Here is a 25,285-nt window from a genome sequence, read left to right as displayed (position 1 = left end):
ATTTGTAGAATTTGTAAAATGTGTTGCAGCTTTTTCAGCAGATCTGTCCAAGATGTAGTCATGTTCTTGCACGCTCTTACACTGAGTTGCAGTCGAACGCCCCGTGCTGCACCTTTGTTGTCACACACTGCTTTCGACTTGCTCCCCCATGATTGTCTGCTCGGTGACACTCAATCCCCCTGTGTTATTACATCCGTCAGATGCTGGAGCCCTTTGGGAGTGCAAACAACTCACTGTCGAGCAGCTGTCAATCAATAGATCAGGCACTGGACAGGTGAGTCATCTTCCTGTCTGCGTATCTAATAGTGCTAGTTTGTGCAGGGATTTACTGAATATTTATGATGCCAGGTGTACCTGGGTGGCCGCATGTGCTTGTGACTGGTCAGGATGTTTGGATGCCCAGTCATATAGCATTAAACAGCCTATAATTATTCACTCTGAGGCTGATATGCATGAGACTTGCTTGTTAACACACTTTCCTGTTAACTTGAATGTTGCACACACACACAGGCTCTCTGTGAAGTTTCTAAATGGTGTTAAAGGCCAGCAGAGCTCCCTGACCCTGCCTGCTGCCTCTGAGGAAACGGAATCAGGTCGCTTCGCTGTTACCATGGCAACAGAACCCTTATCTGGACGCATGGATTCCACTGTTATCATAAGACAGAGAGAGAAACAGAGACAGAGAAAAGCAGAGGGAGTCAGAGAGGAAGAGGAAAGAAAGGGAAAGAGGGAGAAGCTGAGTGGGAGACATGAGTGTGAGAGAATAACATGCTGGATGAGAGTGGGAGAGAAATTTTCAGCACAGAGCGAGAAACAGCGAGAGGGAAATAGGAGGGCTGAGGAGTGAAAAGATTGAGTGGAAATGGGAGGAAAAGAAAGAAAAAAGTAAGAAAGAAAAAGAGGGCGAGATTGAGAGTCAGAGAAAGAGAGAGAGAGAGAGAGAGGGAGAGAGACGGAAACGGCTCTACCTGCACGAGGCTTATCAGGGCTCCAGGCTGCAGAACAATGGCAGGAAACGAGTGCATGGAACTTTTCCCTGCGAGTGGGCATACGTGCCCCTTATCCTGGGTCTCGTGGCCCTGCGCCGCCCTGCGGTCAGCAGAGACGTCACTCTCCACGGGGTCATGGGGCCGGGCTCGCTACGGACAGCCAGGGAGGGTGGGGGCTGGGCGTTAGGGGGAGGTGGGGGATGGTGGACACACACAAACACACATTCACACATCTCATTTGCTCAAGTTAACCGTTTAATGCACCAGACACTGAGCTTTCACTTTCTCATCGTCGTGCATGTTTAGTCTGCCAACAACACAGTGCAGAGGTTTCAACTTATGATGCACTGATTTATTGGCAGACTGTTGGTGTTAGTCTAGGAGTGTGTTGCTTCATTCAAACTAAAGGGTAAAACTAACTGACTAATCCTCTGTTTCACAAGCACTTATTTGTCTTAAGACAGTCCTATCAAGAAAAGTTTTACCTATTTTGCACATTGATTTGTGTTATGATTTTTACAAAAATGCATGTCGGTATCTGTCATCATGGGAGGGAAAATATCAGATTTCCATGTAAGCCTCATATAAATTTAAGCTTAGATTTAACTACATGTAGTGATGTTTAACTGCAGCACTGGCATCAGCACTTTCTGATTGCTGGGTGCGAAATGTTGCTTAACATCAGTCAGGAACTGAAAGCGTATTATTTGCATGCAGAACTCTTTTGAGGCATTTTGTGTTGCTCTACCGGCCGAGGCGATTGTGAAATTTCCAGGCCAGCAGCTGTAGCCAGACTCTGTTTGAAGATAAGGGAATTACTGACTGAAACAGCGAGTCATTTTTCACCTGTTTTTTCCCTCGCTCTCTTGTCATTTCAGTCCTCCTTTCTCGCAGAACAACCGTGACAACAATTACCTGAACCTCAACTATGAATACAAAGGTAAGAGAGGAGAAATCTGCAGCTGTGGGCCTTTTATCATCTCCCCTAACTAAAAAAAAATAATATTTTAATCTCTTTGTATGTAAGAATGTGCAGCAACTGTGTGTGCATGAATAGCAGTTGCTCAGAGTTAATTCTCAACTCAAAAACCAAAGGAAGATAAAAGTGAGCCGCAGCTCAGCCATTATTCCATAGTGCAAGCTATTCTATGTTAATTATAGCCACACAGTTTTGATATCTCCCAGCTTTTGAATACCTGCAGTACCCAGAGGAGGAAGCTTGCATAATATGTGGTAAACAGTGTAAAGTTTGTCCGCTTTCCAAATTCACTCTTACAAGGACATGATCGTATTTAATAGCGTCTCAGGGGAGTAATATACTTTGGATGAGGAATAGGCGATTGTTTAGATAGCTAAATGTTTTGGTTGTATTTCTTGCGAGGCTGTGTGTCTCTGGAGGTGATCAAGGGAGGACAGTGTGTGATAGTATCATAACTCTTCCTGCTCGAGCTAGTACCTATTCTGTCTCCTTCGAGTGCCCTTTCTTCCATCCCGTCTCCACAATTCTCCCTGTTTTTCTCGCCCATCCTCTCTCCTTCATACCGGGATATGATTTTTCTTACTTTTTTAAGATTTTATTTTTTTTGTTCCCAATCGTATATTTCTGTTTGCCGACTTTTTGGTGTTCATGATCACATCCCTACTACGGCTACCACCCCCTCCTCTTGATGTACTCCCCACCCACCCCTCCCACCCTGTCTCCCCCTCGTCCCTCGGGTCCCTGTCTGTCCCTCTGTGTTGTCCTGTTCCTCAGAACACAGATCAAATAGAGCAGGATGACAGTCCGTGCCACACTAATCCTCGTGCACAGAGGAACCAGAGCAGCTCTCTCAATCTGTTCACATTGTTTCTCTTTCTTTTGTGCCACCCCCATGATTAGAGAGGGAGTGCTGCACGTTGTGTACACAGACCAGCAGAGTGGGAGCTTCATATAGCTGCAGCACTTGACGACTTATTTGCTCTTGTGCTGCACACAGGCATGCACGTGTATGCACACACACACACTCCCCTCTCCCTGATGTAAAGCTGTGTGGCCCTTCCTGCTGAGGGCTACAGTATTTGTTTACCATTCCCTGTGAGTAGATTTTTCCTCTCCATCCCGCGCTGCCAAACACAAAAAATAACCCCCGTCTCCATGGGATACGGCCACAAAAACAGCGCGAGGGGAGGCAGTCATCTGACAGAACAGCTGCTTTCAATTGCAAGTGGCTCCACCACTCTCCATTTACTGTGTGTGTGTGTGTGTGTGTGTGTGTGTGTGTGTGTGTGTGTGTGTGTGTGTGTGTCAGCACTCGCCTGCGTCAGCAGTGCTCCCCACCTGCCTTTAGTTACTGCTCCACTGGGTTCATGGCTAAGGCTAAGCTAGCACACATGAGCTGTTCTCAGCTCTCTTGGCTGCAATAAGGCAACACCACAGCTCTGTTGGGATGCTTGAAAAGCTGTCTTCCATCCTGCTGCCTTTGAACTCGTCTTCAGTTTGACTTTGGAAGACGGGCAAAAGCGGTGTAGGGTCTGTCAGGGTGGATCAGATAAGACATTTAAAAGAAGTAGATGTTTTGGAGATGCCAAATGTTTGAAATTCTGGTATACTCATCAGACATTGATATGTTAATGTGCCTCTTCTGCACATCTGCGATTGCAGTTGACTGGCTTCAAGCAAATGTCGAACTTGCAATTTTGAACTTGAAAAGTGAATTTGAGCTGACTATCTTGAACAGCTCGGGTATGAATGTACAGTTAGTTGTTTAGTTTGTTAAGGAGCGCCACTTGCACATGGCACTCGCCTCACTGACAGCTCTGCCTCGCTGCTCCCCCTTCAGGTCGACACGGGAAAGGAGGGACTTTCCCTCGTCAGTTCCAGTTGCCCAATCGCAGCAAGGATTATGGTGACGGTAAGAAACCAGCTCTGCTAGAGCAACAATAACAGCAGCAGCACTATCATGGCACAGATTAAACAGATATGTTACCATGGATCTGCACTACAACACAGACAGACACACACACACACACACACACACCAATAACAACACTAATAACTACCACTCCCATCTTAACAGATTTTATGCAGTCAACTTAAGGTTGCTGAATTGCAGGAGGCTCCATTTTCAGAGCCTCCACCTAATATTAGAGCTGCTTTTTCCCTGCTGCCTGATAACAGATTGGATTTTAAATAATCTTTGACTGCTTTTGCATTTTCTGCTTTACTAGGTGGATTTGGTACATTAAGTGCTGGCTTGCTGTTCCAGGCAGCTGCTAGTAGTTGCTTACTCAGAGGCTAACCTTGGCTAGCAGTGATTTACGTTTCCCCTGTGCTGCACTCGGACTTGTATAAAAACACAGCGCCCTGCTTCCTGTCTGAAGGGAAGTGGGACGGAATGGCATGAGGCACTCTGCTCTAGCTGGCCCTTAGTCTTGGCCAAGACCTCTGCTTGTAAAGCAACTGTGCACTGTGCTAGATGAAAATGTGTAAAATCCAGCCAAAGTACAAACATAACACACAGCATCCCCGGTGTGTAATTTGGTATCAGTACACCGTGTTTTCTCCCACGTGTGTCCTCAGGTCGCAGGACGTTCCCGCGAAGCTTCATGCCTCAGGAGAACCTGTTCCAGCTGGTTCCCTCCAGTCGCACGCGCAGCTACAATGGAGACAACACTCTGCAGTACAGCGACCTGCGCACACTGGGCCGCGCCGCTGACAAGAGCTGCCCACGCAGCACCCCCAAGTGTGAGTTGTGCCCCTAAACTCCAAGGCTGTTTAAATGGACGGAGAGAGAAGCGTTGCAGTGCAGTCAGTCAGCAGCACAGCTCCTCCAGTGAATAGGGACAATGCCATAAAGGACAAATCCACCCTAAAATAGTTCATGGTGATGCAGCTTGTATTTGCCGGGTCAATTTTGTTGATTGGCGACGTATTTTTCTCAATCCTGTGGGTAACTGGCCAAATGTAGATCATGTGATATGACATGAAGGTATTTCCAGCACAGCTACAGAGAAATTTAGCAGCTCTCTAAAACTGCTCTGTGCCATGCGGCCCTAAGTTATGCTGCATTTTGATGAAGTGGCAGTACTTTTGTTTCATGTGCAACCCACGGCTCAAATGCAATGCAAGTTCAGTCGAAGGTGCATTATGCAAAACTGCCGAAGGTTGATTTAAGTAAGAACCGTTAGACGCAACTGACAAAAAACATGGCATATGCACGTAATTTATTCCGTGGTTTTGTCAGTTGAGTCTAAAGGGTCCTCGCTTAATTCTGCCCCGGGCAATTTTTCATCCTGATGCACCTTGAAATTTTCTCGGGAGTTGTCAAAAGTGTTCCGAGGAAATGTGGAAAGAACAAGAAGCTAAAACTCGAGATTTCATAATAAAAAATAAACAATAAAAAAGGAAAATATCACCCCTGGAATACACTGAACATCACAGATTGATGACGGGTAGGATTTTTCTTTTAACGTAATCAGTTAAACAGCAAAAAGTCAATGTGCTAGAATGTCAAGAGGTGTCAATTTGTGACACAAAGAGACAAGAAAAAGAATAAGCTCTCCTCAGCGAGCAGTCCATGCCCGTCCAAATTGCAAATACTGCACAATAAAATGGTGCAGCGGGCAGAATTCCCCTCCCATCGTCCTGACTACTTTCTTAGAGTAAGCCGTGTCACAGGCTCACTAATCGCGTCCGTCCTCATTGAGTCGATGGGTGGTGCTTCTCAGAAATGCTCTTTGTCGTGAAATGAAAGCTCGGCTAAGCTGTCTGATTGTGGTCGACGTGTCGGTCTCCTGTGTCCCTCTCGCCCACGCACAACAATCCCATCTAACTCCACCACAATTAACCCTGTTAATTCCAAAACAAAGTCTTGGCGTCTTGGCCTGTGTGCATGAGAGTTGCTCCGTGTTGAGATGATCTTTGTCGGTTTTGACAACTCTCTGCCGGCCTGCAATCTGCGCTGAGCATGCTTTGACTCAGGCGTTCATGGTTTCCCCCCTTTTAAATGTCATCTGAGAGGTCCTGCAGTGGTAATTGCTTACGACCCTGTGGCGGGTTTGATGTCTGGTCTTGGTGAAGTTACTGTCTGAGTTAGAGCCGGGGCGTGCGGTGTTTTTTGACGCCTGCGTTAGATTTAGCATTTGCTTGAATCAGTATATCACAGTGGTTTTGTATTATTCGGGGGGATTAGCAGCAAAATGAATTACTGGGGGGGTTTTCACCGTCTGGTGTTTGGTTTCCACAGCTCCACGGGCGCCAGTGAACTGGAGACAGGGAAAGCTCCTGGGGCGCGGGGCTTTCGGGGAGGTATACCTCTGCTATGACGTCGACACGGGCCGCGAGCTGGCCGCCAAACAGGTGCCCTTTGATCCCGACTGTCAAGAAACCAGCAAGGTGAGAGAAAAGCCGTGCAAGGAAAACGCTGCATCTGTTTTGAACGACTCATTAGCTGCATACAGTCCGTGGTTTACTGTATGATAAACTGTACAAATTGCTCCTTTCTTGCTGACACTTTCCTCGGTTGCTCTGCTATTTTCCCGTGCCTCTCTGCAGGAGGTGAACGCTCTTGAATGTGAGATCCAGCTGCTGAAGAATCTGCGTCATGATCGGATCGTCCAGTACTACGGCTGTTTGCGGGACATGGAACAGAAGAAACTCACCATCTTTGTTGAATTTATGCCTGGGGTGTGTATGGGGCACAGCATGTTATTAGAATATATTTTAGTCTTTTGTGAGTCATTTCTTATTGCCGCACCAGTGACTCCAATTCAAATGTGATTGAGCAAGTTGGAAGAAGTGTACCGTACATGGAATTTGGATTGTCGATGACTTGAGGAGGACCTCATAGTTTGTGTAGGTTTGGCAGAAGACGATACTGTTACAACGTGACCAACATCTAATCCCTGCAGGCCGAGTCTGCTGAAACCAATGTTGAAATGTGACCAACTCTCAACAAACATGTACTCGGTTGTTGATGTCAGCAGAACAGCTCAGTTTATGAGATCATTTTCACACTAAATGAGTGCCTTAATGAGCTGCTGTCGCCTGTTGCCCTTATCCCGGGGTCTGTTTTTAATATTTCCAGGGCTCTTTTTTTTTTTTTTTTTTTTTTTTTGAGTGGCGTTGAGTATCTTAGTCACACATTGTCTGGAAATTGGAAATGTTTATATTTCACTAGTGCTTGCTGGCAGAGACAAGTGGGTTGGACAAAGTCCCCAGCCAAGTTTGTGTTTCACTGCACGGCTTGCCGGGCCTGGGGCATTGGCTGCACCGCTGTGGCTGACCGATAACACTACAGTGGCCCAGGGGGGCTTACCGTCCCTCAAGAGAGCTCGACAGCAAGTGAGCTGTCTTGATGAGAGCTGAAAGTGTGTGGAGGAACAGGGGAGAAGAGGAAGGGCTCCTACTTTGTTTTCATGGTGCGAGGCCAAAAGTGCGTCACAGGTATTACTGACTCAGGTCTTTGGTCCGGCAATTTCCTCTTATGGATCTGAAAACAGGAAATAAAAGGAAATGCAGCCCATTAACGGTGTTTGGACTCAAATCTGAGAAGTGTCTTTAGGCACAGCGTATGTTTATATATTTTGTTTTCAACTTAAAACTTGACTCGGAGAGCTTCTGAAAAAGAAAACAACAACTTCCACTTCAACAGGACATGCTGCTGTGCTAGCATGCAATGTTTGGAAAAAAAAGAAAAGCCACTCAGCTTTTACTTAAAAACATCAGAGCAGATGATAGAGGATGTGGATGTTAGAAATAAAATGGTTCGGTGCCAGATGTTTCAAATGTTTTAGAAATATATCCCGTAATGTTTTACAATATATCTGACATAGTTTAACATTGGTTATGACCAGGGCCGTAACTACGATATAAAAAGAGTGTGGTGGGGGAGGCTACTCTAGTGTGGGGGTCCTTCCCCAGAAAACGTATGTGCAGACATAAAGCACACTTTATATAAATAGCATTTCTACATTTCTGTGAATATTATTTCTACATGTAGAGACATACATAAATGCTAGTCAACATACGTTTTGTTTTGTTGGGGGATAAAAATGTAAAAAGTGTGTGCGGGGCGGGAGGGAAAAAGTCGGGGTGACCCAGTCCTCCTGTCCTTTGGAAGTCACACTTGTGGTTAAGGCAACAGCTGGCCCAAAAAAAAAGCTTTATAAATGTGTTTTTCCAGCCTGCTGCCCTGTTGATTCATTTTCTCTCCCTCTCTTTCTCCCTGCCTTTCTCTCTGTCTCTCTCTCTCCAGGGCTCAATAAAGGACCAGCTGAAAGCCTACGGGGCCCTGACGGAGAAGGTAACAAGGAGATACACCAGGCAGATCCTCCAAGGAGTCTTCTACCTGCACAGCAACATGATTGTACACAGAGACATCAAAGGTAACAGCGAGCCTCACCTGGCAGAGAGGGTCAGGGTAGGATTCTAATTGGATTTGTAACCAATTGTGTTCAGCACACCTATTCATGCTCTTGAAAAGAGACTAAGACTATAGCCTTAGCTGACAGTGGAGTTTCAGCCTCAGCTAGAATTGTGTTACCAGTGTGGGAGGTGTGTGTGTGTGTGTGTGTGTGTCTGGTGCATATGCAGCTGCTAATGCTGTGAGACAACTATAGATTCATTCATTTCATCCTGAGTAGCATTTCCTCGTTTGGTCATTCAGCGTCCACAGAAGGCGCCTGGAAAAAGGTGCTATTTTAATCTGCAGAATCCCTTTTGAATATATATTATTAGGCTTTACGCTGTTGAAATCTGCTGGTCTAAAAACGGTTGACACGGGATGGAAAGGCTTTGGTTTGGCTGCCCACAGTGTTGGACTCGCTGCTTCGTTTAGCCACAGCCAAGGAGAGGGAAATATACCGTCTGGTGAAGAAAAAGATAGTAGGCTTCTCAGAACACAGGCGACTCTATGAGTGTGTGGGTGGGATTTTCCACTTAGAAATGCTCTTCATGTGTAATATACAGTGTATGCTCATCCCACCACACAAGACTGTCTGTACACAGTAAAAGAGCTGTCAGCACATTCGGTATTTGGATAGCACTTGGCATCTCCACCGCGACATTAGAGCAAAAACTCCCTGTGTACGTGATAGACTGTGAATGAGACGCTTCAAAGGGCCAAACAAAATGTTAAACACAGTTAATGTGATTTATTGGAAAGTCTGAGCAGCTCTCACATTCCCACAACAAATGGAGAGAGAGTCTGCTGCTTGGGAAACTGGCTCGAGAGGTGAGAAGTGAAGAATGGATTCGGTTGTTGTTTTTCTCTCTGGTTTTGTCTCTGCACCCCTTTCTTTTCTCCTTTCCCCCCTTCAGTGGGTGTGGAGGGTGAGTGGTGTACATTAGTCACTGATCAAACAACTGGAGAGGCTGAAGGAAATGGGATAGACACAGCTACACCACGGAAAATTACTCGGGAAGGAGGAGATAGGGTGTCCGGATTCTCTCCGTCCCGACATGGCCCATGTGGACTAGACAGTTTGCTCAGTATTTCATGTTTCCTGTATGTAAACATGGAGGCATTCTCACCAAAGTGTGCAAGTCCTCATTTTGTATAGTTTTGTTGACATAGCTTAAGTGCCAGCTTTGCATTTTGAAAATCAATTTGTCTGTTTTCCGTCACCATGCACTTGGCACGTCATGGGAAAAGTTTACATATTTGCCGTCAGACTGCCCTTGCCACTGGCTTACAGCTGGCAGTACCCATCGGTTTCAGGCAGTTGAAATGCTGTTACAGACGCATTGTGCCCACACTGTCAAAAGTAACTACATCTCTCAGCTGTCAAAGTGACCCTTTAAGGATATTGGCGGTCCTCAGGAGACTGTTGAATTACTCTTAAACCAATTTGTTTCGCTCCACCAGGTGCTAACATCCTGAGAGACTCCTCAGGGAACGTGAAGCTGGGAGACTTTGGAGCGAGCAAACGTATCCAGACCATCTGCATGTCTGGTACTGGAATCAAGTCTGTCACCGGCACCCCCTACTGGATGAGCCCAGAAGTCATCAACGGGGAGGGCTATGGCCGGAAAGCTGATGTGTGGTGAGAATAAGACAAGATTTATTCATAATAACTGTCCCTGTAATTAGTATGAGATAATAGCGTAGGATTCTGCAGGGGAATAAAAACACAAGTAGAATATAAGAACAAGAATTGAGCATAAAATAAGCAGTAAAATGTAAAACTAAACCAACAGGGACAGACAAACAGAAGAATAGATGTTAGAAGTGTGGACAGTTACTTATAGTTGTCTCTTACAAATGTGACTGATAGACATAACTCATACAGATTGTACATATTTACCACATTTAAATGTGTATAAATGTAGCATAATAGAAAGGGTGTATCAGTGCATTACATTACACATACATACATTTCATGTACTCATGAAACTCAACCCATTAGGAAACTCAGATTTTTTTCCCATACTCTTTCTTTTCTTCTGTCCCATTGAGCTACACATGAGCAACGTTTGTTTGCAAAATAATAAGATTATTGTAGATGTTTTGGTATTTAATCAAATCTATGTGGTGTTTTTTTTTTTTTTTTTTTTCTGCCAGGAGTGTCGCCTGCACTGTTGTGGAAATGCTGACCCAGAAACCTCCCTGGGCTGAATACGAGGCCATGGCAGCCATTTTTAAGATTGCCACACAGCCCACCAAGCCCATGCTTCCTGAGGGGGTGTCTGATGCATGCAGGGACTTCCTGCGGCAGGTGTTTGTGGAGGAGAAGTGGCGGCCCACCGCAGAAGTTCTGCTCAGCCACCCTTTTGTCCAGGGTAGCTTCTGAGGCCTCCACACTCCCCCCGTCCCCTGCCTGTGAGGCCTCTGCGGCCCCAGTGCCCCCCCTCCTCTCTGGCCCGCCCCGTCCCCAGGGCCCCCGTCACTCCAGGCTCCAGGGCTCAGCGCCACTCCAACTTCCTGCCCCGTCATCTATCACCAGTTTCTGCCTTGTCAGGCCTGAAGCCCCTGCATCTATCCATCATGAGAGGCCAGGTTGACTGTTTTCAGACCTCTGCATTCTCCAGGGCGTTGCGGTGCATTCCCTCGGGAGGGGACTGACGAGAAAGCACTTAGCGCTGTAGCTAGTGAGAGACTGCTGTCCTCTTCCCAGTGTAGGAAAAGTGACCCAAGCCAGAGAGAGCAAATGATGTCTCACTGTATCAGGAGCTGTCAGAACTGATTTCCAGAAAAAAAAAAAAAAAAAGCTTTCTGGGTCCTTCTGTACACTCATCTACTGCCACAGAATAGTGTCTAGGATTGGCCAGACGCTATGTAATTGTGATTGACTGGTGATTGTTAGCTGAAATTGATCACATCTGATAGTACTGTAAGTTACTCATAACCCTGAGTGATCTATGAGTGCAATTCTGATGGTAAAATATTTTTATATAAAAGACAATAACAGTACAAAGTCACCTTACCAGATGGATTTTCTATTGTCACCAGAAATATGTAAATGTATTTTTGTCAACGCCTTACAATAAGAATTTGTAAGTGAGATATTTTCTTTTTTGTTTTTATTACCACCTTAAAGGGTTGCCATTACCCTAGATTCATAGCACTCACAACCCCATTTGGAAGGAGTACATTGTCAAGCATTGCACTTTTGATATCATGCATTGAAACATTTCCAACATGCAGGATAATCAACGGAGGAAATATTTTTCTATTTGATGCTTTTTTTATAATTTCATAATGGAAGTTGTGTAGTTTGTTCCGGTGTAAAGAAACGAGTACCAAACTTTTTGCATCAGCATGCAATGTTAATATCTCTAAGCAATACCAACACTACTGTTGGAGCGAGTCTGTTCAGTCCATTCCAATGCCATGTTCAGCTTCCCTGTAATGAGCCTTGTTCCATGCAGAAGTGGCCAAAGAGAAATCAAATAAGAAGAGGTTAAACGAGAAAGACGCAGAAACAAGAAAATTTCAGCAGTTTAAGGTTAATCAAATGTACAGTATTATAGTCCCGTTGGATTTTTTTGTCACCTCAGAGCCCTATAGCCTTTTTCTACTGTATGGCAGCTTTGTGCACAGTAGACTGCACAGACCAAATCAGATGTGTTGACATTGCAGTGTGTTGCTATGAAGAGTATCACGAGAAATCACATTGAAGGCATGTGTCTCATTTAGACAGTAGTTTTTGTTGTAGCTCAGACATGAATCCGATCACCCCATTGCCTTTACTTGGCTTTGCTTTCTACACTATGAACGGCTCACTGAGTGACCACTCGGCAGCACACCTTGCTCTGCTTAATGTTATGTGAGGTAAAACATAATATTACATGTCACCAAAGGGCCATGCTGTAAAGGCAGAGTCAAATGCTGTACCTGTAAAGTGGAGATAAGATGAAATGAAACTAGTAATCCGCTTGGGGAAAATGGGGATATTGGTGGCGGAGCTATAGCAGCTAGCTATAATGCAGTGGCACTTGGAAGAGGAATGATCAAATCTTTTTGACCGTTGTCAGTGCCTTATCTGATTCTGCTTGTAAACACAGACGTTCACCGCCAAAGTGGAAAGCATCTTACTAAGGTGAACAGCTGTTCAGTAGAAAGCACATGGGCTTTGCTGAAGTTATTTTATATGGAGAAAAAAAAAAGATTGTACTGTAAATACATATTGTTCTGCACTTTTTTATGAAATTTCTTTACATTATATACAAATCTATTTGATGAAATAGTTATGTTATACAGTAGATTGTACTGTGACTTAGACAGAAGTATGATTGTCTCTTTGAGAGCTCATAGGCAGTATGAAAAGGTTGGCAGGCTTTTGATAGGGACAGAGAGTTTGTTTTGTCTTAATGACAAAGCCTTGAAACATTAAATGTATCAAGTAATTGATTTTTTGTACATTTAACTTAATAAATCAAAGGTCTAAGACTATTCTGTGTATTTTGAGTGTTTTTTGTGATCAAGCAGGAGCTGATATTAAAAGAATGGACAGCTAGATTCATTGTCATACTAAATGTTTTCAATTAGGCTCATATCTAGCTTTGTAATACATTATATGCTGTGTTATCATATGATATTATTAGTCTAGTTATTGACTTGGTTTAAATGAATCCCAATACAATGCTCAATCAAAACCATGAATTTGGTCACTTTATTTAATATTTATATAGGTAACTATACAAGTTATACACTCAGTGGCCACTTTATTAGGTCCACCTGCACAGTCTAATGTAGTTCAATGCAACAGCTCTGCCATAAACTCTATCTTTTAAGAAAGTTTATAATGTTCAGTTTTTGTTGACATTGTGGAGAATGTGTCAGTTCAATTATATGTATATTACTGAGGTTGTAGTTTGCAGATGTCTTGTACTGGACTACATTATATTGAGAGGTGTTTATAATTTTTTGCCCTCCTTATTTATATACAACGAGGGGGGACAGAATAGTGGAAACACCTCTCAGTAAAATGCAGATCAGTACAACAGCAGCACTGACTATGAGCTCAATGCCAAACATAGAACTGAATGAACACCTCTATTACTGTGACAAAAAGAAAACCTGAGCATTATAGGCAGCAGGAAAGTAAACTTGATGGCAGAACAGTTGTATTATTATTATTATATTAACTCTTTCATGCATGAATTATGAAAGCCTGAGTCAAGATTTTTTTCTTATGTGTTTTTACTCTTCTTAGGGCATGAACATTTTTGTGAGTCTCCATACTTCTTTAAGGATGAAGGACTGGTATTACCATGTCATGATACTAGTATTAATATGTTTTCAGTAACAAGAATTGACTGTCTCTGCATAAACCTCAATGGGGGGGAAGCAGCAGAGAGCATTCTAACAGCTGATATGCAATTCCACCATAGAAACCACTGCATTTAGGAAAAAATGACTTTAAACAGCTGTCCACTGTAGTGACCGCTATGCATGAAAGGGTTAAATTCTACAGATTTACCTTATAACGTGGCCACTGAGTGTAAATGTCATTTATGCCCCCCTCGTCTTTAGGAAACTCGCTTAACACTTTGTCAAATCTTACTAGAAAACAAGGCTAGAGCAAATGCATAAATAAAGTAAAAATAAAATTTAAAAAATAAAATAGAAATAAAAACATAGTTGTATAATTAACTCTAAGAGGTAAAATGTCAAAGTGCCTCAGTACCAATGTTTTATGCCGACACTGAGCAGTGAGGAGGACTTAATGCTACACTGCTGGGACATTTTGGAGAGTGATTGCTGGTGGACAACATAAACATGAACAAGCAGGTCGTGTTTTTTTTTTTTTTTTTTTTTTTAACCACTGCCTGCAGCTCGCCGTGTGTCCCTCCTCCTTACAAAAGCCGGCGTTTTGTAACGCAGCTCGTCGTGTCTGGAAACGTGAGCGGAGGAAAGCGATGCGTGGACACATCTGACAGAGGCGTCGCTTTATTTGTAGTTTCCCCCCTCACTTCCATTCTTCTTCCAAGTTTTAACTAAACTACTGCTAAACTTTCAAACAAGACAGATATGTCTACCTCACGCACAATAATATGTTTATTGAGAAACGACTTGCGTCTTCACGATAATGAGGTAAGAGGGATTTTTTTTTGTTACGAGAAACATTTGTCTGCCAGTGTAGACATGCATTGAGGCTTATTGTGATTTAAAAGCCGACCATAGCAGAAAACTAATAAAAATGACCAGTTAAATGGCATATTTAACGTTATATATTTAACGTTACCGCGTTGTTGTCATTAACCGGCATGTTACGAGTGCGCTAGGTTACTTAATACATCCTTGAATGTTTCTTTTTTTCTTATTTTGTTGGGTACAGTTGTTTGTGTGACATGTCAGTTGAATTTATTTATGTTTTTGCCGTCGTTTAAGTGCTTTAATAACATTTGCTTTTGCACATTTGCTTGGCTACATAACATCGCTATCTGCTGTATCAAGCTAGCCAGCGAAACCAGTACTACTTCCGGTCATGTGTTTATTTTTTTTTCCCAAAATAAAATGCCTGTGGTCGGTCTTGTTGCAACGTATTTTGGTTATAACTAATGTATTCGTCGAGAAATGTGTGGTTACTGCATTGATTATGACAGGTGTTTTATTGGTGGTTTTTTACTGGTGTTCATTTTAGGTTTTATTCTGATTAACTGACTGGCTTGAGGCTTGTTTTAGCCGTCGACCATAGCGGAAGTGCACATATTAGGCTGACATTTGTAGTTCCAAAACATGACTTACTTAACTTTACATTGTACATTCAAGATGTTTTTTATGTACGGTTTTCGCACAGGTTTTCCACTGGGCTCAGAGGAATGCAGAATACATAGTCCCACTGTACTGCTTCGACCCCAGACATTACTTGGGATCTTACAACTACAACCTTCCAAAGACTGGGCCTTTCCGCCTGCGCTTCTTGCAGGAGAGTGTCAGGGATCTCAGAAACACACTGCTCAAGAAGGGGAGGTAAATTGTGCTTGTCAGCATGCCGTGGTGCATTTAGGCATTAATGCACTGTGTAGATTCACTAACCTACTTGATTTATGTGATTATACTTTAAACATGCTACACTCAGTGGCCACTTCATTAGGTTCACCTGTACAGTCTAATGCAGTTCAGTGCAACAGCTCTGCATTTAAAGAAAGTTTATAATAAATTTTTGTTGACATTGTGGTGAATGTGTAAATTAAATTCTGTGTTTATTACCAAGGTTGTAGTTTGCAGAGGTCCTGTAGTGGACTACATTATATTTAGAGGTGTTTCTATTTTTTTGTCCTTCTCATTTATATACATGAGGGGGACAAAATAGTAGAAACCTCTCAATAAAATGCAGTCCAGTACAACAGCAGCACTAACTATGAGCTCAATGCCAAACATAGACTTGAATGAACACCTGTATTACTGTGACAAAAAGAAAACCTGAGCATTATAGGCAGTGGGAAAGTAAACTTTATGGCAGAACAGTTGTATTAGATAGTATTAGATTGTGCAGGTGGACCTAATAAAGTGGCCACGGAGTGCATACTTCCCATACTACTCTGCTCTGTCTTTGTTAAAGCACCGAATCACCCTAACATATTCAAATCAAGGTACCAACATCATAACTACTGTTCATGTTATTAGAACTCAGCACATCAGAGCCTAGCTGAAAGTAAAAAATGAAGATTGCAAATACTAATTATGTTATTGTTACATGTCGGCGCAGTGGACCCCGTTTTCAGCTTTCCCGGACTGAACTGATACAGTTGTAATAACACAGGATCAGGACACACCTGGCCTTATACAGGTCATGTTTACATTAACTTAGCTGTTCCCACAATTCAGTCTGGTCAGCCACAGGGAAGTAGCTAGCCCTCTACCCAGGATGCAGCTTTCTGGCATGGTGTTAACTGGGGTTATTTTGTGTGTGTGTGTGTGTGTGTGTGTGTGTGTGTGTGTGTGTGTGTGTGTGTGTCTCACAGCACCCTCTTGGTGAGACGGGGTAAGCCAGAGGACGTGGTTGCTGACCTCATCAAGCAACTGGGCTCTGTCAGTGCCGTGGCCTTGCACGAAGAGGTTGTTATACTTAGTCTTTTCTTTTATTAAACACTGTCGTTTTATTACAGTCGCAGATGATCTATCACTCTGTCTTGTAAAAATCATTTGTTCCTCATGCACCCCAGGTAGCCTCGGAGGAGCGTGATGTGGAGAAAGGAGTGAAGGATATTTGCGCACAGATGAAAGTCAAAGTTCACACCTGCTGGGGCTCTACGCTTTACCACAGAGATGATCTTCCATTTCCACACATAGCCAGGTGAGAACGGACAAGTCTTGTGGGAGTCAAGCTTGCTGAGTAAAGCATACTGTTTCATGCAAGTCAGGCAGTTTTTGAAAGGCAGCAAGGAGGAGGAAATCATTTTTTATGATATAGTAAGAAAGTGTCAAATGTGAGGAATTTTTACTCTCCTCAGGTGGGTCTAATAACATTTCTTACTGTTTTTGTAGGCTTCCTGATGTGTACACTCAGTTCAGGAAGGCAGTGGAGACCCAGAGCAGGGTGAGGCCTCTGATCCCAGCCCCTGAGCAGCTGAGGCCCGTCCCCCCCGGGCTGGAGGAGGGAGCCATCCCTACTGCAGAGGATCTAGGACAGAAAGGTGAACATGCTACTGTGTTATATGACCAGTCCAATTGATTTCATGTCATTTACAGCTTCTTTCATCAACAGTAAGTGCACAAATATTTATATTCTCTGAATGAACATAAACACTGACTACATAAAGAGACTGATACTCAGCAGTGGAGTAGCCTCGGGATATATGAGGTTAATTTGCTGCAACCCAGATTCCTCACATAAGCACTTAACGTTTACACCCACATGCACTGAGTCAGGCAGGGGACAATGACATTCCTTTTTAATTGCTGTGGCAACATCACTGTATGACTTTCATTCCAGTAAAGCCACCTTGAATTGGATGGAATTGAATGAATTTATCTGATTTGAATTGTATGTCTCATGCTATCCCTCTGAACTGTGAGACGCTGGTGCGGTGTCCTTGTACTGTCTGTGCAATTAAACTACATACGTTATCAAAATGTCTGTGCACCAGTGTCACCAAGGCAAATCTCTATCAGTTGGTCTGCCTGGTTAACAAGCTGAATTTTCTAAAGATGTCTTTACAGACTGCAGGCAACAATTTATTCAGTTTATTTATTAAGTAAATCCACAATATAAAATACTAGATTTTCATAATGTAATAAGAAGCATAAACTGCTCAATACAGTTTTTCTCTTAAGTGCCAGCTTTCTAATAGAGTGATGGATTCTTTATATGATTAAGCATTTATGATTCCATGTATGCTAATGCGCATCAGGGGAGGTTCAGTATGTATGAATCAGTCTGATACTTGGATGTTTTATCTCTTTTATGCTGACAGAGCCTCTGAGTGATCCTCGCTCAGCCTTCCCCTGCAGTGGAGGGGAGAGCCAGGCTCTGGCCAGACTCAAGCACTACTTCTGGGACACTGTGAGCACAACCTCATTTACATATGGGCCACACTTCAATACATGGTCAATTATGTAGACATATTAAAGACTCGCTGTTTTGTGTAGGATGCTGTTGCCAAATATAAGGAGACTCGTAACGGCTTGATTGGTGTTGACTATTCCACTAAATTTGCACCTTGGTGAGTGCTATCATATAATTTCCTCCACTGCTGTATGTTTATTACAGCCAATAAAGTGAGTTGTAATGTCTGTAATGGTGCTGCACTGGCTGTCTACAGGCTGGCGATGGGCTGTATTTCCCCCAGGTACATCTACCATCAGATCAACCAGTATGAGAGGGAGAGGACCGCCAATCAGAGCACATACTGGTGAGTCCAGTCACAAAGACACACATGGTTGAACGGCTGGAATGCAGAGTTGATTGTGGAACAAAACAGCACCTCTGTTGTGCCCTAGAGCAAGGCACTTAAAGGGCTCATTAGTTGTAGTGGTGCCTCCTCTGCGGTTGATGATGCTAGATCGTCACGCTGAAATATAAGCAGGATAGATTAAGAAATTTTTCATTTTCAGCATCTATAAAATCTTTTGTATTACATTTACTGTTCAATCACATATAATACCTGTGTAAATCTATCTTCATGTCAATTATTTTCTTACAGGGTGATTTTTGAACTTTTGTGGAGGGATTACTTCAAGTTTGTGGGTGTCAAGTATGGAAACAGAATGTTTCATATAAAAGGTAAGTTTGATCAGTTTTCAACTAGCTTTTTTTTTTAACAGTGTATGGATGTAAAACTTATGTCATGCTGATTTACACCCAGGACTTCAAGACAAATCTGTTCCATGGAAAATGGACATGAAGCTTTTCAGTGCATGGAAAGGTTTGTACAGTTTTGTCCTAACTGAGACTAATCAGTGTCTATGATGGATGCATTAAATTTGTCTGTGTATTTATTGCTATGTGTTGCTTTGAACCATAGAGGGACGCACAGGAGTGCCTTTTGTGGATGCCAACATGAGAGAGCTGGCCATGACCGGCTTCATGTCCAACAGGGGGCGACAAAATGTTGCCAGCTTCCTCACTAAAGACTTGGGTCTGGATTGGAGGATGGGAGCTGAGTGGTTTGAGTACCTTCTAGTAAGCAGTCTCACCTGGGTTTAACTCAGTTTGAAAGATGTTAAAAGTTTAAAGGGAACAAGACTCATAATTGAGATGCTTAATTTTATGTTAGCTTAAAGGGTAAGAGATTGTTCCAAGTCATTAGCTTAGCACCTAAACTCTTTTTATAAAAAGTCCATGATGATTTTTTATTTTCTTCCAAAGGTTGACCATGATGTCTGCAGTAACTATGGCAACTGGCTGTACAGTGCTGGTATAGGAAATGACCCCAGAGAAAACAGGAAGTTCAACATGATCAAGCAAGGGCTTGACTACGACAGTAATGTAAGTCTGACTGTGAACAAGCAAGAGTTTCTAGTTTCTTCCACTTTTGAGGTTTGTTCACTTTGAAATTGCCTGCACTTAAAAGCAGAATGCACAACACTCTGAGTCACACTCTGTAAACGTGTCTGTGCTGTGATATTATGATGAAATGAGTACATACATGTCTGTCTGTCTCAGGGGGATTATGTAAGGCAGTGGGTCCCCGAGCTGCAGGGGATCAGGGGAGCAGATGTCCACACACCCTGGACCCTCAGCAGTGCTGCTCTGTCCCATGCTCAGGTGTCACTCGGTGAGACCTACCCCACCCCCATCGTCATGGCACCTGAGTGGAGTAGGCACGTTAACAAGAAACCAGTGAGTGTTTGACGGAAAAGGGAAGTGGGTAGTATGATTGTGCACTGCTGCAACCGGGTCATTTAATTCCTTTATGGCCACAAAATACTTAGGTATTGATGTTGAAAGAAAAAATGTATTTAGACAATGCTGCCAATTTTTTTCTTTATGTGCTTTTATAACATCAGAGCAAGGGCCGACAGTTGTTTTCCTTTTGTTTATCAGATGTCATGCATGTTAAAATCTGTTTGTCTTTTTCAGAGTGGCGCAGGGCCATCGGCAAGGGGAAAGAAAGGCCCATCTCACACTCCTAAACAGCATCGGGACAGAGGGATTGACTTCTATTTCTCTAAAAGCAAAAACTTGTGATCTGCCTCACTGCAAACACTAAAACATCTACAGATGCCCAGAAGATCTATGCTACAGCAATGCAAAATTGTTATTATGTCGGTGTTACATAGTGATGGTGTGCTGTTCTTCCCATCGGAGAAAGCTGTCTGATGAAGCGTTTTGGGAAATACATGTTTGTTTGTCTGAATACTTGAATTTAACTGATCTACTGATATGTCATTGGTTCTCAAGAAAACACTTGCTGATAAGGCGCCCTGTTTATTCACTTGCTGTCAAGTTTCCTGTTATGTTGCTTCCTGAGGAGGAAAGCATTTAGTGGTTTGGCTCTGATGCAGCTGTACCTTGAAACCGGACTTTATCAGTTACATGATCTCTCTGCTACATTTGTTCCAAATATGGTGAAAGTTGTTATAGATTGATGTTATTATGCATAGAATTTTATGCATTTGTCTTATGATTTATTTATCCTGCAAAAAACTGTCTTTCTTGTATTATCACTTTTGAAGAGTTGCCCATTTTCTAACGGTTAAATAGACAAAATGCAATTGCAAAGAGTCAGAAGGTTTTGTGATGCACAGATGTTAGCATGGCAACATGTTATTACAAAGGGGAAATAAAATAAAGTTTTTCAACATCAGACTGGCTACTCTACTTAGCTTTCTGGACTTTCAGAGAGATGGTGGAGAGAAGCTGTATCGCTGCTGACAAGAAAGGGGAACAGAAACATCAACACGTTAACGCCCCCATCTCTAAAGGCAGCATTTCCTTTTAGTGTCCACCGCACAGTGTAGGCTACTTTAGTACATCATGGAAAGGGGTGTACTTAATTTTACGTCATCAGAGGAATAAAATGCTATTAGCACGCGGGTTCCTATGGAAGTACTATATTTGTACAGCAAACTTTACGGCAAACTTAGTGCAACTCCTCCCCCCAGGTGACGCAGTCTGCTGTAAAGTCCGTTTTACATCATTTCCTTGTTCTCTTGTCAAGTTGGCTTTAGCAGTGGGAACTGATTTCAACCTTGTTTGGGCTCTAAACGCTGTAGTGCGCGGTTACAATGTTCAAAGAGAGTGTTATTTTGTATCTTAACTAGTGTATCGCGATCAGGAGGCGCTGTCAGTCCGTGCGCCATGGCTTGTGCCGACTCCAAAGTGGACCTGTGGAAGATCCCTCTTATTGCTCTGAACATGACTGTGAGAAAGGAGCTGGGACTTTACCTGAACCCCAGAAACACCGTGGCGGCGGACTGGATGTCCGTTGCAGAGGCGATGGGATTTACTTATTTAGAAATAATGAACTTCGAAGCCTCCAGAAACGCGACCCTGGCAATACTGGAGGACTGGCAGGCTAAAGGCCAAGAAGCGAGTGTTGGGAAGTTGATATCAATCCTGGAGGAGCTGGAGAGAAAAGACATTGTGGAAGACCTTCTTCCTGTCATAAGTGGGTTTGCTTCATTTGGAATTCCCTGTTCCTTGTAATTCACATGATTGCATTCCGTTGTTGCAAAAGTGTATCTAATGAATATATTTAGAAGTGAAAAAAGGCCACATTTTGTACGTGAGGACATTGCCTCTAATTTTGGACTTTGAAATGCATTTCCCTTATATTCTATATTTAAATTCTGGCCGCTCAAATACACTTAAGATTTTCTCATGTGACCCAATGTTTCGCATTTTGAAACTTAATATTCTGTACTTTGCGTGATCTATAGTTTTGTCATATGGGTTATATAACTGTATTATGTCCGTGCGTGTGCCTGGTTGCCCATGCACGCTCTTCTGTGTATCAGATAAAGATGTCACCAGATATCTAGAGAGTCTTGAGAGGAAGAGTGAGCCTCCAGTTCAGGTTCCGGAGGTGGACAGCTGCCTCCCACGCAGCCAGGAGCGGCTGCCCATCACTGTGGAGGATCACGAAGGTTAGTATACCCTCTAACACCAGGCCAGACTTATTTCTCATCCAGAAATCATATTTGAGTCACTTAAAATATCACCATCCAGTGTCCACACAACCCCATGATTCAGCTCTGTTCAATTAACTATACATCCACCACTGATAAGGTGTATGACCGTGTTACTACAGTCACATCATCCAGCCACTTCCAACCAGTAAAAGCCTGTATTTCTGGGTTTGGCAGTTATACATATTCAAGTTAATGTACTGGTTGAAGAATATCAGAATCAGAATTAGAAATACTTTATTGATCCTGAGGGGAATTTGGGTCAAATTGCTCAAATTCTCAAGAGAAAAATTAAATTATAGGAAATAAGAAAATAAGAAATATAAAGACATTTGTAAAATGTGTGCAAAATGTGTACGGCATGTGTGCAGCTGTTATCTCTTCAGCACCAAACAGACTGCTTAGGTATGCACAAAAATACATGCCAACTGAAACAAGTGAAAATAGAACCCTACAATAATGCTTATTATTTACATACAGTAATGTGCCATAAAATACAACTTTAATCATCAGTTGTTCATGTGACTTTCATGCTCTCTGCCATAAAGTTATTCCGCTTAAATGCCACATCTTAGCAACTCTGGTGTCATATAAAACTAACTTAGGTATTAGGCTACCGCTTCTTTGGCCATTTAATATGTGCTCAGGTCATAATTATATTTCTGACATGCACTTGAAAGCAATGTTTTATCACACAGGAAAAGCTTGCACTTGTCTTTTGTTCTCGCATGTCATCTCATCACACATTTGTTAAGTATTACACCACTCCACTAACCCCCGGCACTATTTCACAGTTCCCTAAACTTGCTTATCTTCCACATGTGCGGGACACAGACGCCCCAGAGATGTTTGATGCATTCATCTGCTACTGCCAGAGTGACTTCAAGTTTGTCCATGAGATGATCCAGCAGCTTGAACAGACAGAGCACAGGCTGAAGCTGTGTGTGTTTGACAGAGACGTGCTGCCAGGCTCCTGTGTGTGGACCATCACTAGTGAGCTGATTGAGAGAAGGTGGGATACAGCGAGGTGTTGCTACCCAGGCACTGTGGTGCTTGCATTTGTGGTGCATGCAGTATAGCTTTGATTTTTTTTTTTTTTTTTTTTTTTTTTTTTTAATGCAAACAATACTATCAAATGCACAGTAATTGAGAGCACGTTTAAGCATACTATCCAGATTTTGATACCAGAGTTATCACATGGTGTAGTTTCTCCTATATATTTATCAAATTTCAAAGTCTATTAATCGATACATAACACATCACTATTTACGAGCGGTCACGTAATGGTTGTACTGTATTTGCACTGTTATCTGAACAAGAAATGTCACCACAGTACAAAAAATTAGGTTTCTAGTTTTGAAAATATTCAGTGGCAGGACTGCAAGCCCACTACTTTTTGATTTTGAAAAGCTCCCCTATTTCATGAGCCTCATGGTTGGCAAGTATGATGACATCTGGTCTTATGTGCAGGTGTAAGAGGATGGTGGTGGTGATCTCCGATGAGTATCTTGACAGTGATGCCTGTGACTTTCAGACCAAGTTTGCCCTCAGTCTCTGTCCTGGTAAGGCAGCATTTTCTTCTATCATGTCACACAGCTTTATGCAAACACACACACACATACACATACTTGGAGTAAAAGTGTCCAGTAAATGGCATACGTAGCATTCTTAGAGGATTAAAGTAGCGCACATTGTGCTGCCCTGCTCCTTTTGTCAAATGCAAACCCACACAGATTGACGAAATCTTCTGTATTTCCTTTCCTTCATGCTGACAGAGCCAACTGATCATTTGATAAATTGAGTCAGATCTTCCTCTGTGATAGTCGCTGTCTCTGAGATATGTCTGTGTGTGTATTTTGTCCAGTTTGCATCATTAACTTTTCCTTTTATTGTCGTTACAGGGGCTCGGAGCAAACGGCTCATTCCAGTGGTGTACAAGTCGATGAAAAAGCCATTCCCCAGCATCTTACGCTTTCTCACAATATGTGACTACACTCGGCCTTGCACAAAGGCCTGGTTCTGGGTGCGGCTGGCCAAAGCTTTGTCACTGCCATAACAATCATGGACTAGGTGGTTAAATGTACCTAATTTCTCAGATCAAAGGGATTATGTCTGATCGTGCTGTAACATAAGTTCAAGTATGAGCTAATCCTGGTTGTGTTTCATGTCATCCAGGTTTTTGGACCCACACATTATGTTGTATATATTTTAATGCCTCTATTTGTTTGTTTGTTTTTCCTTGAGGATGAGATAATGATTACAAGTGTCTGAAAATTAGTGCTGTGAAACCCAGACTGCAAAAGAGTGCCAAATTCCTCACAGATTTCTCACAGTCACATTCAGTGTAGTTGTTCCCAGTGCATACAGATTTTAAATTTCACGAATACTTGTGTCAGTCACTATTTTGTATTCATATGAGGATGTACTGTGTATTCAATGCTTGCATGTAAATGTGCCATGATAGCTCTGCTTACACCAGCCACTTCCTTTATGAGTCAATTTATAGATGAGATGGACTTCCTGCTCTAAAATGTTCACCTTTACTGACTCCCCTCCCTTCCAGTTTGGTTTCCTCTCACTCTTTCCCTATCAGCAATAATGGTACTTTGTTTTTTGCCTTTTGTATTGTCTATTTTGTCTTTCTTGAACATATTTTTATAAGATAATTCATTATGATCTTGTATGTTAATGAATAGATAATAAATGGTTCTAATATTATTTTCTCCTGCACGTTTTTATACTGCTTTCAATGGTGATTTTCTGTTGTCCCGTTGTTCGCCAGCAGGGGTCGCGATTGTGCAAGGGCTGTATGTAACATAATGTACCACCAGAGGCGTCGCTAGCAGAACGTGACAAAGCGGAACTAGGGCGGGGCCCACCTCTCTGTGAACGACATCCAATCATAAAGCACGGCGAACCCCGCTGTCCAATCATAGCGCAGGACGCTCTCGAAGAAACACGCCCCTTTTCCGACATCCACAAACCGCCATTGAAAGTGTGGCGGAACCTTTTTCACCGCATCCTTTATATAGTTTAATCTTAATATAGTGTAAGCGTGAAGCCAGAAACATGATGTGAGTGTGTTTAATTAAAAATCCCCAGATATTAGAACTTGGGTCCATGTTTTACATCGTTGTAGTTGCCTTGGAAACATATATTTACCCCAGTTCCTCGTGGAACAGTCTCCCCTGCTCCTCGGTGATATTCCCTTTTACTATCTAATAATTACAGTAAGTGATTTGCCCATTACCGGCTTTAGGAAGTAGTGTTGCACGTCCCACACTCAATATGTCC

General features: G+C 42.8%; 3 protein-coding genes across 4 annotated transcripts in view; all 3 read left to right on the top strand.

The window, feature by feature from the left end:
• map3k22 (mitogen-activated protein kinase kinase kinase 22) overlaps positions 1-12,856 on the top strand; it is a 40,506-nt gene extending 27,650 nt beyond the window's left edge. The window contains exons 10-18 of the mRNA XM_030079499.1: positions 201-274; positions 1,868-1,929; positions 3,809-3,880; positions 4,549-4,713; positions 6,215-6,363; positions 6,523-6,654; positions 8,225-8,354; positions 9,836-10,013; positions 10,532-12,856. Coding sequence (XP_029935359.1) covers positions 201-274; positions 1,868-1,929; positions 3,809-3,880; positions 4,549-4,713; positions 6,215-6,363; positions 6,523-6,654; positions 8,225-8,354; positions 9,836-10,013; positions 10,532-10,760 — 1,191 coding nt within the window. The 3' untranslated portion in view covers positions 10,761-12,856. The remainder of the gene's footprint in view (positions 1-200; positions 275-1,867; positions 1,930-3,808; positions 3,881-4,548; positions 4,714-6,214; positions 6,364-6,522; positions 6,655-8,224; positions 8,355-9,835; positions 10,014-10,531) is intronic.
• cry-dash (cryptochrome DASH) lies at positions 9,509-20,657 on the top strand. Of its 2 annotated transcripts, XM_030079501.1 has the most exons (15): positions 9,509-9,513; positions 14,442-14,506; positions 15,213-15,385; positions 16,381-16,474; positions 16,582-16,712; positions 16,904-17,052; positions 17,833-17,921; positions 18,008-18,081; positions 18,181-18,270; positions 18,562-18,641; positions 18,724-18,783; positions 18,883-19,040; positions 19,227-19,346; positions 19,524-19,700; positions 19,941-20,657. In XM_030079501.1, the coding sequence occupies exons 2-15, from the start codon at positions 14,444-14,446 to the stop codon at positions 20,046-20,048; spliced, it is 1,566 nt and encodes a 521-aa protein (XP_029935361.1). In that variant the 5' UTR covers positions 9,509-9,513; positions 14,442-14,443; the 3' UTR covers positions 20,049-20,657. The 2 variants fall into 2 exon arrangements, with proteins under 2 accessions (XP_029935361.1, XP_029935360.1); XM_030079500.1 differs by lacking the exon at positions 9,509-9,513 and having other exon boundaries at positions 14,320-14,506.
• A 345-nt stretch (positions 20,658-21,002) lies between these two features.
• Positions 21,003-24,707, top strand: myd88 (MYD88 innate immune signal transduction adaptor). Its single transcript, XM_030079877.1, has 5 exons — positions 21,003-21,471; positions 21,821-21,949; positions 22,826-23,003; positions 23,462-23,553; positions 23,893-24,707. The coding sequence occupies exons 1-5, from the start codon at positions 21,162-21,164 to the stop codon at positions 24,045-24,047; spliced, it is 864 nt and encodes a 287-aa protein (XP_029935737.1). The 5' UTR covers positions 21,003-21,161; the 3' UTR covers positions 24,048-24,707.
• The last annotated feature ends 578 nt before the right edge of the window (positions 24,708-25,285 follow it).

This window comes from Myripristis murdjan, chromosome 20, assembly GCF_902150065.1.
Source record: "Myripristis murdjan chromosome 20, fMyrMur1.1, whole genome shotgun sequence".
Taxonomy (NCBI): domain Eukaryota; kingdom Metazoa; phylum Chordata; class Actinopteri; order Holocentriformes; family Holocentridae; genus Myripristis; species Myripristis murdjan.
The sequence above is the reverse complement of the archived record's forward strand: the minus strand, read 5'-3'. Positions and strand labels throughout refer to the sequence as shown.